The 17,133-nt window shown below is 41.8% G+C and overlaps 1 protein-coding gene across 1 annotated transcript in view; it reads right to left on the reverse strand.

Annotated features, from left to right (window-relative positions):
* Nucleotides 1-2,517: 2,517 nt before the first annotated feature.
* The window catches only part of LRRC8D (leucine-rich repeat containing 8 family member D), a 90,664-nt gene continuing 76,048 nt past the window's right edge, over nt 2,518-17,133 (reverse strand). Inside the window, exon 2 of the mRNA XM_006772592.2 lies at nt 2,518-5,462. Within this exon, the coding sequence (XP_006772655.1) occupies nt 2,884-5,460 (2,577 nt within the window). The 5' untranslated portion in view covers nt 5,461-5,462 and the 3' untranslated portion in view covers nt 2,518-2,883. The remainder of the gene's footprint in view (nt 5,463-17,133) is intronic.

Raw genomic sequence — 17,133 nt, forward strand, 5'->3', positions numbered from 1 at the left:
CAGAGAAAGTGCTAGCAATCATATTAAGAAAACATAAAACTTTCCCCCTTCATATGTGAAAAATGTCAACTGGTCAAGACTTTCAGGCCAGGACTTATAGAGAACTAACTCTTTCTACCTGTTATTAAATTGTCACGACAGAGAACGGGGTCCCTGTAATACTTTCAGCTTATGTTCAAAAAATACTCCTGTTGAGCCAATTGAATGCTGAGGGGAAAAGTCAAACAGGAAAAGTAAACCAGAAAATAATTTTCTTCAGAGGAAGCTCAAGGGACTTTGAAAAGATATAAAAAACACTAGCCAGCCAAAATGTGTACACTTTGTGTCCCCCCCCCACCCCCCTCCACACACACACGTCTGGTATGTGCAGTGCCAACATGAATTTGTGAAGATAGATACCAGATACCTGGGTGGACAGTATATTTGGGCTTCTAATTTAATCTTCTGTTTTGTTGAAACTCCCAAGATGCAGCACATTTAAAGTCTGTTAGATGAATCAGCATTTCATAGGAAACTGCTTTTAGAATATTGCTACTTGCAAATAGTGGCAAGGAATGCAGCATTTAAATCAATTGACCATGAACTCTTCAGAGTTCAAGGAAATCATTAGGGGCTGATAAGGTGCACAGAAATCTTGGTATGAGAAAAGGTACCCCTTGATATTGTTTGGAGGCATGTAACACTAATCAGTTCTAAGTGGCTGAACCCCAAGTACTGATTAAAAAACAGGTGCCTACAGGCAGCTGGCGGTGGCCAAGCGTCGGGGGTGTGGCACAGTCTCCAGTTCCTACGGTTCTCCCCTCTGAAAAGCCAGGCAAGCACGCAGTGGGTGGCCAGCCACTTGTACCCTTCAAATACAACATGCTCTTGTTTTAAGAAAGGAAGACAAATCTCCTAGTCTGTAAAGCAAGGATCATAAGATCTGGCCTCGTGATCTCACAAGCCAGACAGTGTGACATCCTTCTGAAAATGCTCTACCAATTGCTGGTGGTGGCATTACTAAGCAGGGCGAACACTGTGTATGGCTGTGGGAGGGCAATGTCCAGGAGTGTTTACAGCAGAATTTGTAAGTGCAACACTTCCCTGAAGCTCGTCCTTAACTAACTTTGCTCCCATCCCAGCCGTTATTCATTCATCCAGGTTCTATAAACCTTCCGTGCTTCAATCATAATCAAACATTTGTACTATTTGCACTGAATCCCCAGTTCCTTGAACTAGCTAGGCACAGAGTAGGCGCATAATCAATACTAGTGATTATATTAATGAATGCTGATAGAAAAGGTGTGTACACGGGAGAGAATTTGTTCATCCCCCACATTTAGCTTTGCCTTCTGTCTAAACTTGGACTTTTAGACTCTTTGCCTCTATCTCAAGTCTTTCAGGAGAGGGAGTGGTTAGGATGCTGGAGCTGGGATCAGTTCCTAATTGAGCCACAGTGGCCACAGGCTTTTCGACTGGAGAGGATACTTCTCCAAGTACTTACAAGCTGTACAGTAGGTAAAGGTTCACCACCACTTGCAACAGGCCAGTACCCCCAGAGTTCAGTTCTTTGGGAGAAAAGCAGGGTTGTGAGTCCATTTTTTCATATTCTCTGCAACATCCTTCAAGCCATCATAGAGGGTGACAAGAGAACGACCAGTGTTTCATTAGGTGACTTGAGTCTTATGTAGAGAGGATACTACTTTGCCATCGAGTGCCAGACACTTATCTCTTGGAAAAACACTCCCACAGAAAGGCCTATGAAATGCTTGCCAACCAAGACCTAAACAGGTGGCAGGGAAGTTTTTGATTTTCCGAAAAGGATTTAGACACTTTGTAAATTAAATAAAGAAGGAAAGCTATAAATTAAAATGGACATTCTGCCAGCATTTCCCTGGGTATGACCCCTCCTACCTGCAGACAAACACAGGAAATACTGCCTGTCACTAAAATGAATATGGAAAGTTAGGAGTTTTCCAACCCAATGAAGTACAAGTCCTTCCCGCCCCTCCCCAACAGCGAAAACAGGGCAAAAAATTAAATGAGACTTACTTTTTGATTCTGTGTTATCTTCCAAAAGGTGATAGACAGTGGAAGGTTGTTAATCATTAAGCCATTAAAAATTCTATGTTGGTTGTAATCAGATAAATTTATTTTTTAAAAACATTTTCTTTTTATTGGTAACCCTATATTATTGGAAGAAAAATGCACCATATAATCATAACTCCAGGCTAAGGGAAAACAGCTATTACTAAGAGGAGACGAATGCTATTTTCTATTACTTTTTGTCATTATTTAGTCTTTAAAAATAAACAAAGCTACACATCTTTACTGTATGCTAGACTTTTGAGAGTGTAAAATCTATAAAATGGGATTCTCAGAAACAGTTGTACCAGCCAAATATTATAAGTGCTTATTTGGGGTGCTTTAAATTATAACAGGAAAGGAATCAATATTTCAGCAAATCTATATTTAAAAGCTTGGACTTGATATATCTTTAGTGATCTGAGTAAAGCAAAGTAAATCAAGACACCTCAATAAAGGTGGTATAGTAAGAAAATGTCAATTTAATCATTTACTTTAGCAGGCAAGCAATTTGTAAACATTCAGTAGCGGCAGCATCCAAGTTACAAACAATTTAAAAAGAAACCAAGATTAGTGATTATAGTTTTTGTTTCCCTTTCCCCAAAAGAAAAAAAAAAGATTTGGAAATGAATGACTTAAAACACTACAAACATTGAACATTCAGTTATGTCTTCTATCAGCCTTCTATGCATCCTCTCTGTGTTTTATTTTTAAAGATGTGTCTACTCCTAAAACGCATTATTTTGCAATAACTTGTACGTGAGCATTTGCAATCTAGGAAGTTGTTCCTGCACATGGATGTGCACGTATTGTCTCAGTTTAAATCCCATTTGCAAAAGGAACATTTGTGTCTTGATTCAATGCTTCTTTGACTTCGAGTGGCAGGGTGTCAAAAAGGTGATCTTCCACAACAAGCCCGCTTTTCTTGAGCAGGCGACACTGGCCCAGCTGGGCTGGCAGGCGGTCCAAGCAGTTGCCCTTCAGCTCCAGCTGGGTGAGCTGGGAGAGCTGACCAATTTTGTCTGGGAGGGAAGAGATGCAATTTTGCCCCAGATTCAAAGTCCTCAACTTCACGCATTTAAACAATTGTTTTGGCAGGAGGTCCACTTTGTTCCCAGTGATATGCAAATGCTGCAGGTTCTGAAGCAATCCTATTTCTATTGGAATCATGGAAATGTTGTTGTAGCTTACATCTAAGCATCTGAGTTTCTGTAAACTAAACACTGCCACTGGTAAGGATTCGAGCTTGTTGTTGGAGAAATAAAGTGACTCCAAGTTTTTGACGTGGGTAATGGAGGGAGGAATGGTAACAATTTTATTATGCCATAATTTCAAACAAGTCAGTCGTTTTAGATGCTGGAAACTGATGATTTCTTCAATTGTGCGTATGTTGTTTGATTTTAAATCCAGTTCCTGTAAATTAGAAAGGCTGAAAATTGCATGTGGAATTCTCTCTAGCTCACAGTTCTGGAGCTCGAGCTCGGCGACATTCATCATTTTCTTAAGGCTGTTCAGTACCAAGAGTTTAGTGCCGTCATTATGAATGACTAACTTTGTAAGATGTGGAGCCACATCTGTGATGTTGGAGGGAACTTTGGTCAAATTGCTCTTCACATTGAGAATCTTAAGGTGCCGCAACTCTCGGAGAGATTCAAGTCCTATCATCTTATTGTTTTCAGAGTTCAAATTGCCTATCAAGTACAACTCTCGAAGGTTTTTGAGCAAATAGACCCAGGCAGGAATTTCAGCCACATCGGTGAACTTCACATGAAGGCATCTCAAGTGATCTCGGAGAAAGCTAAACGCAGTCTGTTCCACTTTTGCAGGGCAGTGGCAGAGGTGAAGTTCTTGGAGATTAGTCATTTGAGAAATCTTAGCAGGAATTTTAGCTTCTGGAATCAGTTCAAGTTTGAGCACATCTAGGTCTGTGAGGTCAAAGACAGCATCGGGCACTCCCGACAGCATAAACAGATGCAGCTCCTGCTTGTCCTGGGCGTTGCGTGACACATGCTGCCTGAGTTTTTCAAATGTCCACTCATGGTTCAAACTAATTTCCCTAAGTTTATTTTCACTGACTTCTGACAAGAACACACCGAAACGCTTGGAATACAGCTGGTCGTACTGGTCTACCATGTGCAGAAGGAACGCGAAATCGTTTTTGACATCTGGAATGTCGCTGAAACTGCTCTCTTCTCGGACTTTTTCAAAAGAATATTCCTTCAAAGGTATCCTGAATAACCAGAAGAGAGTGTAGAGACAGATAAAACCATACACACAAATAATGGATATGTAACTGATGAGAAGCTTTTTCAGCATATAAGCCATGTTGTGGGTGCACTCAAAAACCTCATAACCGGTCAGGTGCTCAACTTTCGGCTTGCAGACGTGTTCAAAGCTGATAGCATTGACGAAGTTTGCTGTATAGCAGAGGATAAAAATGAACTTGGCAGTTTTGATAACTGTTTGGACCACATAGAGTTTATAGATCAAGTCACTGTCTTCCACGTGGGCACGGAACTTCCTCACTTTCTCAAACAGGGCCTTGGCCTGTTCTCCGTCTTTTTTATCCAGGATGGTCATGCTGGGGACTTCAACCACGGGTTTCTCGGCCGAAAATTTGAAGCCAGTTTTGTTGATCATCGGGGTACTGGCGCTGGGGCTCCCTTCATCACTGCTGGTGGACACATGCTTTGGTAGAGTCTGGGCACCTGTTATTCTCTGCTTGTTCTCCTCCGAGTCTTCACATGCCGTCTCAGACAACGCTTTTGTAGTCCAAGGAGATTCAAAGCACTTTCCTAATATTGAAACAAAATGTTCTACTTTCGAGCATGTTTTGGGATATTTGAACCAAAAGTTGCTACTGACCATGAGAATAATAGTATGTATAAGAGCAAGGTATGGAAAGTACTTAGAATACCACGGAAGGGCCAGATGGTAACACATCTGATTAATAAATACATATTGCTGAAAATCCAAGTTTGTTTTCCGGCCTGTTGGATCTCTCTTCTCTTTCTTCGCCTCCTGATTTGGAGCTGTGGAATCTGGGTGAGGATATCTGGCTCTGAGAGGTATGTCAGGTGTCACAGCAGATGTGTCAAAGGAAATGTCACTTGTCACCCGCTCATGTTGGTCTTGGTCAGTGGTTGCTTCCATCTTCGGGATATTGGTGGTAACGTCGACATTTCCTGGTGGTGTCTGTGCCTTTGAATTTACAGGAGATGGCAATACTGGCAAGCAGACCACCTGATCTTTGGTAAGTTGCATGGTTCCTGCAAAGATGGCTACCATCAGCATAACGACAGCCAGGTAATCCATAAACACGTCCCACCATGGTTTCAGGATTCGGTAAGTTGGTTGAATGTCATTAAGCGAAGCAACTTCCGCAAGGGTAAACATTCCTAGAAGACAAGCAAACAAAAGGCTTGATTACAGCAATGCATGTGAGAAAAACCTTTCACTTGCTCCAAACTAAGTTTTCTTATCCTTTTATCCACGACAGGTACGGTAGAAAATGAACTTAAAGGGAAGATCACTGCCCTGACCGGTTTGGCTCAGTGGATAGAGCGCTGGCCTGCGGGCTCAAGGGTCCCAGGTTCGATTCCAGTCAAGGGCATGCAGGAGGCAGCTGATTGATGTTTCTCTCTCATCGATGTTTCTGGCTCTGTATCCCTCTCCCTTCCTCTCTGTAAAAAAATCAATAAAATATATATATATTTTTTTTTTAAAAAGGAAGATCACTGAGAAAAATAGTGGTTTGTTGTACCAGTTCTTTTCTCCTAGTCCACAAGGATAAAACAAGAGTGGGGGGAGAGTAAACTGCCTTCTAGGTAAGAAATAATGATAGTCTGCTCAAGGTCTATGGTGGTTACAGTAGAAAGCAGGGGGTAGAAATTGGAGAGCTATTTTTTTTTAGGAGAAAGAATTGGAAGACGTGTAACTTACTAGACCTTGGAGAAGGATACGAGAACAGGACGGTATCTGTTGTGGACTGGACTGATTTAAAGTTGAGACTGAAGTTCTTAGGTGGAGGGGTGGGATGATTTCTACTGTACAAGCCAAAATGAATTGTCTGTAGATACCAGTAAACTCTGGATAGCCTGTGTACCAGTCCCAGTCCTACCACATACAAACGGTGCGATTCTCTAAGCCTTATCTTTTTCATCTGTAACAAGGGGATGATAACTGCTAAGGGCTGCTGGAAAGCTTAAATTAAGACATGATTGTTAAGCTCTTAGCACAACCTCTGGCCACAAGTATTTGTTAGCTCTTTACATTAGCTCCTACCACCCTGGTGGAAATGTCCCACGGATGGCTGAAATTAAGGGTCTAGAGCACCCGTGGGCAAACTACGGCCTGTTCGGCTGTTCTATCCAGCCTGCGGAGCCGAAAGAGCGGAGGGTTCTCTTGCTCTCCCCTCCGCTCCTTCCCCAGCAGCAGTATTAACATGGCAATGTCGGGAAACACGGCCGCAGCTCCTTCTTCTGAGTCCAGTTTAAGAACCCATTGTGGCCCTCAAGTCAAAAAGTTTGCCCACCCCTGGTCTAGAGAGTGTAAGAGGAGTCTTAGTCTATATACTTGAGATTTATCAATATATGCAGCTGAAACTCTGGCCCTTGTAGCACCAATGGAAAACATGTGGAATGAGAAGAGGGCCAAAAACACAGGTGGGCAAGAATGATCAGCGATGGCACTAAGTCAGGACTAATGAGATCTTTAATCTCTGCCAAAGCTGATGACCCCAGCAGTAAGGAAGAGAATCCTGGTGCCAGGACACTAAAAAATGTGGGCGCCATTTACTAATGGCTGCCAGCATTACAGTCCTGAAACTGGTTATACAAATAACACGGTACAGGGACAATCATTCAGGAAGTAACCAAGGAAAACATAATGCTTATAGTGACAAGTAATGGGACTGGGCTTCTGTAATCACGGACGGAAAACAAATTATATCTTCTTGAATTTGAAAATTTCAACTTCTTGAAAAGCAACATGACCCCGTTCTGCTTTCTCAGGAAGTTCTCAGGTTCCAATAATCATATAAAAAAGGATTTACTAGTATATAACTAATATAAAACAAAAAGTTAAAAAGCAAGGAGAGTACCCAAGATTCTGGGAATGCACTTATTTTTTGAATAAAGGACAGAAGATAGATTATTATCTATGCATGAAAAAGTTGCCATGTAGTTTTCCAAAAAAGTTTCCCAAGTGCCATGTAGAAAAGAATTCTGAGGCTGACCCTGGCTTCAATGGGAAACAGCATTATGACTGATTACTGGTGTCTCTCCTGGAATGACAAAATGGAGAGTGGTGGCATTAGCACTTTTATTCTGCTTGTTCTATTTTACATTATGCCCTATTTTCTCTGGAACTTTCCCGTACAACTAGTACTTTGCAGAGCAGGTATATAGTATCTATATATAAAGGGGAAATATGCAAATTAGGCCAGGACGCAGTAATGGGTCAAGACCAAACAGGAGGAGTTTGCGTGTGCTGGTGAGGCCTGGAGCGGAGACAGAGACAGGGGGGCCGTGCCCCGGCTTGGGCCACCACCCCCCCCCGCGACGGAGCAGACACGGACAGGGACGGGGGGTGGGCATGGGGTGGGGGGCCGGTCCACAGCCTCCATGGCTGAGCGCACACCCAGGGAAGAGACGGGTGGGCCCGCCTCTTGGGGAAGCAGTGCAGCTCCCTCCCGTTTCCCATGGTTGCCGGCGGCCTGCTTCTGCCTCCTGCGGAAGCCACACGGCTCCCGTGGAAGCAGCGTGGCTCCCGGCGATGCGCTGCGGTTCCCACCAGCTCCTGCAGAAGCGGTGGGTGGCCTACTGCGCGTGATATCACGCGATGAGCTACTAGTTTCTTAATAAAAGACAACAAACATTTTTTCATTATAATCGCAATTCTGATGTTATTTTTTTTTAAGTGAGATATCTTTTATGTACTCAGGTAAACACAAACCCAAGAACTCTGAACACATCTCAACTACTGAGTTGTACTTACATTTTCTGAAAATTGCTAGGAATTTCATTTTCAGACTTCAGGGCTTATGTGTGAAATGCCTGGCACCCAGTCTTTGTAAGAAATTACTATAGAGGTGGAACAAAGAAAAGAAATACGTGTACCTCAGTAGAGTAAGTGGCAGATAACATCCCCACAGGAATCTTGAGTGGGTTGGGAACTTAAGCAGGAAGCAAGGCTATTAGAATGCACGGTGGCCAATTTAAATGAGGAACAGTTCTACCACATGCCATGTGAGCTCGTTAGTCCCTATCTAGAAGTACAACACTGCACTCAGCCAGAGGTTATAGAATGGTTTCTTGCTTCTTGTACAGAAACCGGAGAACACACCTCACACTGGTGTATTCCTTGCAAAAAACAAAACTTCGTATGGTCACACCAGGAACCACAGTTTTAAAGGTCCGTCAATATGGATGCTGGAAAAAATAGATTGGGGGTGGAGTGGGGGCACATATTTCTTTCTAATGGGATTTTTCTTCACTCTTCAAATAGCTGTACTGGACTCTAGAGAAGCCAAGGTGTTTGGGTTGGAGGCTGAGGGAGCAGGGAATTTTCAAAGTCACTGTACTGAGAATGTTGGTTACTTATTTATTTATTTATTTATTTATTTATTTTTTAAAATATATTTTATTGTTTTTTTACAGAGAGGAAGGAAGGGAGAGAGATAGAGAGTTAGAAACATCGATGAGGGAGAAACATCGATCAGCTGCCTCCTGCACATCCCCCACTGGGGATGTGCCCGCAACCCAGGTACATGCCCTTGACCGGAATCGAACCCGGGACCTTTCAGTCCGCAGACCGACACTCTATCCACTGAGCCAAACCGGTTTCGGCTGGTTACTTATTTATTAAGCCTTGATTATTACAACTAGTTTCTCTGCCTCCAGCCTTGAACCCACTTTCCACCTGCTGCTGGTCCTTTGATGAAAACCCCTCTCCTCTCTAGACTCTGCTCTAGGTTGGTAACTTCTAGTTTTTCCAACCAGCCATTCTTCCTACATATTGTTTCCTCTACCTGGAACACTCCCTTTCCTCTCATCTCTCTGAGGCTACCATATTTCTGTCGCTTCTCCCAGGAAGCCCTCCCTGACCCCCTGTCTGGGTGAGGTGCTTCTCTGCACCTCCACCCATCACAGCCCTTATCACTCTGTGGTAGAACCACTCTGTTTGACCCCTACTAGATGACAAATTCAATGAGGGCAGGGACTATGCTCCTCTTCTTTATTGCTAAGTAGCAATGCCTGACACAACTGATGAAAGAATGCATGAACTCCTGGCAATCATATTCAGCATTATCATCATCATTATCAACATTCCTCAAAAACATTTATTAACTATCTCCATAGGGTTTTGGGCAGAAGAGCATTTTCTTAAACTTCATTGCCACCACAAAGCAACCTGGGCCCACACAAGAAAAAAACTCCGAGCTAGGCCTCAGAATAAAAACAAATAGCTAAAGAACCCCACAGCAGAGACATTGTGGGGTCCCTGTAACCAGTGACACTGTACAGCTGTCAAAGCTTTGATGGTGGTTTTCAAACACTTCACATTCGGGACAGGCTTTGTTTCCAGGAGAGAGAGGAGGGCTGACCACTTTCCCAAAGGAAGAAGAAAGAGGTAAAAGAAGGGGGCAGAGAACACAGTAGTACAGTACTGTACCTTCACACCAAACCCCCGACAGTTGCCAGCTCAACCCCCCACTTCCCAAAGGTGTCAAGAGCCGAACAACAGAGCCCAGCTTCTGAAGACCTCGGCCTTAGGGGGGCCCCTCTTCCAGCACGCTGTCTATTCTGCACTCCCTGCCAACTCCTCCAGCCCAATCCCTTTCTTCTTTCTGCCCAACTCTTACTTATTCTTCAAGTTCCAGCCCAAACACTGCCTCCTTCTCCAAGCTCCTATCAATCTATCTAGTAATAACCTGTTCCAATGTTGTCTCCTCAGTGAGATCTGGAGCCCCCGGGGGGAGACACTATGTCTTATTGCCTTTGTATACACCATGCCCTACTCTCCCCTGGAAAACAGAGAGGGCATTTAGTGATGGTGATCTGCTGTAATGCTTAGCTTTGAGGACACAAAGAGAAAAAAGCAGCTATCATTTATCATCTTCCTTCTATGTAACAACCACTGTAAAAGGAACTTTACATCTAATATAATCTGCTTTTGTGCATTCTGCATTTCTGAAAATGAATGTATTAAAGGTTAATTTTAGGTTTGGGGGCTGAGGGAATGGTCCTATTTCCAAAACACCATGCAATATTATAAAATCCACCAGAACTCCTAAAATTAAAAGGACAGATAATACCAAGTGCTGGCCAGGCTGCAGAGCAATCAGAACTCTTAAACCAGAACTCTTAAGCTCTTAAATGCTGCGGCCCTCTAATACAGTTCCTCATGTTGTGGTGACCCCCAACCATAAAATTATTTTCATTGCTACTGCATAATGTAATTTTGCTATTGTTATGAATCGTAATGTAATTATATATGTGTTTTCTGATGGTCTTAGGCGACCCCTGTGAAAGGGTCGTCCGACCCTCAAAGGGGTCGTGACCCACAGGTTGAGAATCGCTGCTTAAACAGTGATGGTGAGAGTGTGAACTGGTGTAACCATATTGGGAAACTTTGGTGTCAGTATCTACTAAAATTGCACACATGCATATTCTATGACCCAGCAGTTCTACTGTGAAGTATAGACCCATGAGAAATACATATACTAATTAAGCATTCCCAGTAACACCGTTTGCTACAGCCCTAAACTGGAAGCTATCCAAATGCCCATCAACAGTAGAATAGAAAATAAAATGTGGAATAATCACAAAATGGAATATCGGGCAGCAATGAGGCTCAATGATCTGGTTACATGCACATCGGTGTGTTCCATTTATAAAATACCTTTGCCTCACCCCCATCACAAGGTACACCCAGGCTGGCTGGGGTCACAGGTCAGGGATTCTGTGCTCATCCTCTGGTGGCCTCCCTCTGCTGTCTATCTCTCCAGCCTGAGAGAAGAGGTCTGCTGTCTCTGGAGGACAAGGAACTGAAGCTGACGCAGAACGAGGCGCGGAGGTATGCATGGAAAAGGTACAAAAGCTCCGCTGCTCACAGGTGAATATATTTAGATGGAACGCAAATGGAACTCTGCCTGAATTCCATCTGACCTCCACAACATTACTCGAAGCTGCCACGGTGTTATTACCTTCCCTTGACAGATAAAGAAATAGGCTCGCTGGAGTTAAGCTGTGGAAGTCAAATAATTAGTGGTGGAGTCTGGACTTAAAATCTCATTTAAGGCCAAACGACATGTTCTTTCTACCAGACTATACTGCGTCTCTTCTTTACTTGTCATGTTAGCAGTGCTTTAAGTTTGCAAATTACTTTCCTACAAAATATCTCAACGTATTCTCACAATAACTGAATGAACAAGGCATTATCATTGCCCAATAGTATGAGGAGACCTGTGGCACAAAACAGCTTAAATGACCTTCCTGAGCTAATTAAGTGAGAGTGCGAACAGAACCTTTCGTCTCCCAGTCTTTTTCTCTACCACACAGTCATACAGTGGCTGTTCTGTTGATTAAGGGTTGGATGTTGAAGGACTGACCTTCTCATGTAATGCTTAGCTTTGAGGACACAAGGAAATTAAGTTATATAATCATCACCTTCCCCAGGACAACCTTTCACGATATTCACTCAGAACTCAAGAAAACCATGAGCTGGTTGCCACGGTGGGGAATACAGAAATGATGTAGCCTAGCCCTTGCCCTCAGGAAGCCCCCCAGTCTAATGGGAGGTGAAAAGCAGTTCAGCGTGCTATTCCAACATGGTAAGAAAGTCGCTCTGACCTGGCTAATACAAAGCGCAGGAGAGGCATAGGACTGGGCAAACCTATGTCTGCATTTGGTAACTGGGAGGGTTTCACAGAGAGATGGTTTTTAAGCTGACACCTGAAGGAGGGGGATCTTTATGGGGCCATGGGGAAGGTAAGGAATACAATTTTGGCAGAAAAAAAATGGCAAGTGCCAAGGCCTAGAGTCAGGAAAGAAATTATGTGTTATAGAAACTGAGTGAATTAGGCTTTACTGTTGCCCAGTAGTATGAAGAGACCTGAGGCACAAACAGCTTAAATGACCTCCCTAAGCTAATTAACTGAGAGCGAACAGAACCTTTCACCTCCCAGTCTTTTTCTCTATCACACAGTCATCCAATGGATGTTCTAATGTTGCCACACTATGTCCTTGTACAGATAACACATTTTGTGGATACATCAATAGATAGAAACTAAGCATGGATGAGTTACCTACAGTCTTAAGGAAGTGCTGGGGGGGGGGGGGCCCTAAGGCAGGAAACCGGTACTTTTCTGCAATGTCAGCCACTGACAAGCTCTTATCTCTAACAAGGGACTTCAATTAATGTGTGTTATCCTATTTGACTCACCAAAAGCTGGGTAAAAACTTCCCACCTCCCAGGGCGTGTTTCAACCATCAGCGGAATTAAAAACCCAGTAGCACTTTGAAAATAAAAGTTGCTTTTGTATGAGTGCATGTACAAAGTATATTAAATATATCCATATACCATAGTATATTAAGTACGTTATGATCCTCAAGTGACTTTCTAACATGAAAGTCAAGGGGAGAGCAGACCAGTATTTAGCTTTCCAAATCCTGTATCGTAAGGTTGGACCTCTTCAGTGAATCAGGCCCCACAATGACTATAAATGGTTACCTGGGTATCTTTTTATTTATTTTGTTAACTTGAGGAAGGCACACTTAGTATGTATTAGCTGCAGACATTCTTTGGGTTCTCCTTTATAATATGTCTGTTGCAGAGAACTTAAAGAATTGTGTTACCAGGAAGTAGATTTCACATTCTATGGCACATGTGAAAACCAGCTTAATTTTCTTGCAAGCTAACATTTTTCAAGGAAGTCAAGGATGCTTTTTATACTAGACCTGAAAGGGGGAAGTTACTGGACTTTGGCTGGCCAAGGATGAATCAGAAGATCAGAGATTGAATCTAAATTCTTTTATGATATATAATTCTGTTTTCTTATCACAAAGTATGGCCATTAATAATGGAATAAACCAATAACCAACAGCCAAGTTCAAAATCTGATGCTATGATGGTTGGATAACCCCATGAATATACTAAAAACACACTTTTATGGTATATCCATTATCCAAATGAAGCTGTTAAAAGTTTAAAAGCTAGATGTTAATCTTTATTTTACTGCTTAAACTGCCTTTTCAACAGAAATAGGATAGTGAAAGTAGATAGGGCTTGCAGATATTCATGCCAGACTACATGCTAAATTTTAATATGTTTTAAATGATTGCTTTGTTGTTATAATTATATTGAACTGGTTCTGAAAGATTTTTTTGAGCATTTTACTTATCCTCACTGAGTATGCATGCCTCATCTATAAAATCTTGACAACACTCACCTTACAAGGTCATGTATTGAGAACACCTAGTTCATGCTCTGACACAAAGTAGACCCCCCTCAAGATGTTTGCTGAATTCTGATGGCAGAAAAAGAATCTCTGAGGAGAAAAGCAAGCCATTTTAATCAGTCTTTAACTGATGAGGAGGCCAATTTCTTGAATTTTGAACTAACATGTAGCACTATGTTCATAGAAGTAATCCTAAAATAAATGGTTGACAATGAAACTGTGTATTCAATTTCATTAATTCTTTCAAAAATATTTCAGTTAAAATTACGGTTTTCCAGGATGTGGCAAATTATACTAGAAAGAGGAGAGAACTTCTGATGCCAAAGAGACTTGGATTCAAATCTCTTTGCTCACGTTTACGAGCAGTACAAATCTGGGTAACGTAGTGTCCATTGGAAAACTTATTGAGATGCAGCAAAATTCTAACATCTAAACAGAAAAATATGATCACTTATTTTAAAACTTAAAAAAAAAAATTAGTCCCAGCTGCACTAGGAGGTTGCTTTTAATAACCCTATTTTAAAAAGGAAGTGAAAAATGGCTTTGAAATGTTATTTAAAGAAAAGAGTTTAGGGTATAAAGAAGCAAATAGCTTGATTAAACAATCTAATACATAAATTTTTCCACATAGGTATGTGTTCCCTACTCAATCAATTTTCACTTTCTAAAATCGGCCTTTTAGGACAAACTGAGCAAATGGGAGAAGACCCAAGAGATTGGTGAGGATCAAATTCTCAAATCCTTCACTGAGTAAGACAAAGGAGAACAAACTCATAAAAAGGTAATAAATTACATCATCCCTATAAATAACCCTTTCTCAACATTCAATATACACATAAGCATAAACACATTACACACACACACACACACACACTCACACATGTATGTGCATACATACCCACCATAGTCAATTCAGATACTAATAATTCATATGGTAAAATAAATGCTTCAGATGCAAAATTAGAAAGAATGATTCAGCTTTTACCAAAAGAGCTCTGTATTACTGGTATTATATAAGTATTAGCAGTTATGGATATTATAATTATGCAAGGTGTTCTATAGCTGATATAATTCTATATACACATGAAATAATTCACTAGCATTATTCCTTTTGAAAGATTATGATAAAAAATTGTACTTTAAAAATAGCTTTCTTCTAAAGCTACTCTGGTTTAGACACCTCAAAAATAATGGGAAAAATGGTTAGAGAAAAACACCCCAGATTTTACAAAGCACTTCTCATAAAATCTACCAAAAGTAGATTTCACGTTGGGCAAAATGCACCCATTTTGCTAATCTTTAAAAGCTTTTTATAAATCCATTCAATACCCAAAAGTAGAGGACTATAGCAAATTCAGAACTTGTGAAATATAAAAATAGCTTTATACAAAAGTATATTTTAGTGTTTGTATTTTAGTACCTATTTGGGGGTTCTCCCCTAGATTAGTGCTATTCACGGAGCAAATTTACCTCAAAGCTAAGGAATAGAACTGTAAATACATTTCAGTAGAACTAAGACAGAACAGCTTGGGAATTAATAAAAATGTGTTAATACACTGATGCGAATGTTCTTGCTTTTTCTTCTGAATTCTAAAAGTGATGGCCCACATTTCAGAACTAGAAAATGATACCCTGTTCATGAAACAATACAAAAGAGCCTCTGAATCAATGGCTTCCACGTTTTATTCCACATACCAAAGTTTCTTGTATAAGTTACACTAGCATTCTCTTACCATGAACTCTGGCCAACAAAATTTCACAAATGCTTCAGTACCTACATATCTCATTTCGTGTAACCCCTGCTAGACACTTCATTTCCTTCCACAAATATTTACTGAGTATCCTCTATGTGCTAGATACAGGTTCTAGAAATAAGAGAAGGAATAATAATAATAACAATCAAAATCATAATAAATCATAGCTGTCCTTACTGGGAAGCAGCCTAGAGGAAATATTCAGACAGAGATAATAGGCAATGGTCTGATTAGCCCCTAAAAAGAGAGCTGGCAGCTAACGGACCTTATTCAAGGCTTCAGAGAAGCCCTAGCTGGTTTGGCTCAGTGGATAGAGCCTTGGCCTACAGACCAAAGGGTCCCGGGTTCTAGCTAGGGCCCTGGTCAGGGCACGTGCAGGAGGCAACCAATTGATGTGTTTCTCTTACATCGATGTTTCTCTCTCTTCCACTCTCTCTAAAAGATCAATGGGAAAATATCCTCAGGTGAGGGTTAAAAAAAAAACACCCAAAAAACAAACAAGGCTTCAGAGACACCGCCCCAAATTCACAGGGAAGCCTTGGGTCAGCCCTTTACAATCCCAACTATCTTCAACCAGTTTTCGAGGCAGCTAGTGGAACTTCTAAGCGGAGCTTTGCATTTCTAAATTCCCTGCTTCTTTCCATCTGTATGATAAACATCTTAGATCAAAACTTAGACCATTTTCCTTTTTAAGTTTTCGTACCTTTAATATGGTTTCTCTAGAGTATGACTGGCACAGGTCTGAAACTGGGCTAAAAAAAGTGAACTGGAATGGAGCTCCCTGACATCCTAAGCAACGTCCCATGGTCCCGGGGAGTTTGCCACATTCTTTTCCCGTGGATATATATCTGCTCTGCATACGCACCACCAAGAGCCCCGCAGTCCTTACTCCTGGTTTGTAAAGATTACTAGAAAGCACCTGAGTACCTTGCCCTGGTGCTCATCTTACTAACCCTCAAAAAACTTCTCAGAGTTAGTAAGAGATACTCAGATATCGAAACAACATACCTTGGATAAGTAGCAAATTTGGTTAAAAAGTCTCCTAATACCTGGCAGATGTTAGGAGATCCTAGCCTAGGACCGAAAACAAATGCAGTTAGACAATGGCTGCTCCAGAGCCTTGCCGAACTGAGCCCCCCATCTGCTTGTCTCCCTTTCTCCCTCCACCTGGGTCTAAATTTCTAACCTAAAGGGAGGAGAGTTTCTTTTATCTGCATCTGCATGTCCCAGGGCCTGGCCAAGGACAAGCACTTAATAAAGGTCTGCAAGAGAATAAATCTCCCAGACCTATAACAGCATTCTAGGAGAATGTGCAGAAGGCACTGAACTTGTGAGCCAAATACTGCCACTATCAATTACAGTGACATATAAGGTCACTATTAATTATGCGAAAATCAAAATGATTAGCTCTGACAGGCATTCTTCAATGTCCAGATGGACAATGCTATACAACTCTTTGAAATCGGTTATTCTGAAGGAAACTCATTCTGATAGACCATCTGCATGCAGTTGCGCTCACAAGGAAACATTCTACCAGAAAACAAAAGACAAAGGTAAGTTTGGGCACACCCTCACAAGAAGATAAGACCACGATCTGACCAGCACCATTCTAGCACCCAGCCAGGTGACTGTGTGTGTGTGTGTGTGTGTGTGTGTAGGGGGGGTGGTGGTGGTGCAGGGAACACTTCAGAGAGGCAGACTCCCCGCAACAGGGAAGCTGCCAGAGCCTCGGGCCTTCCTTCTCCTTGTCCTCACGGAGTTTCTTGCCCTTTCGCAAAAGTTCTGACCGTATCTAGCTCTGTGTGCACAGTTTATTGGAGTCAATAAACACTTAAATCAGAATACCGTATCCAA

Source organism: Myotis davidii, unplaced genomic scaffold (genome assembly GCF_000327345.1).
Source record: "Myotis davidii unplaced genomic scaffold, ASM32734v1 scaffold1146, whole genome shotgun sequence".
Classification (NCBI taxonomy): domain Eukaryota; kingdom Metazoa; phylum Chordata; class Mammalia; order Chiroptera; family Vespertilionidae; genus Myotis; species Myotis davidii.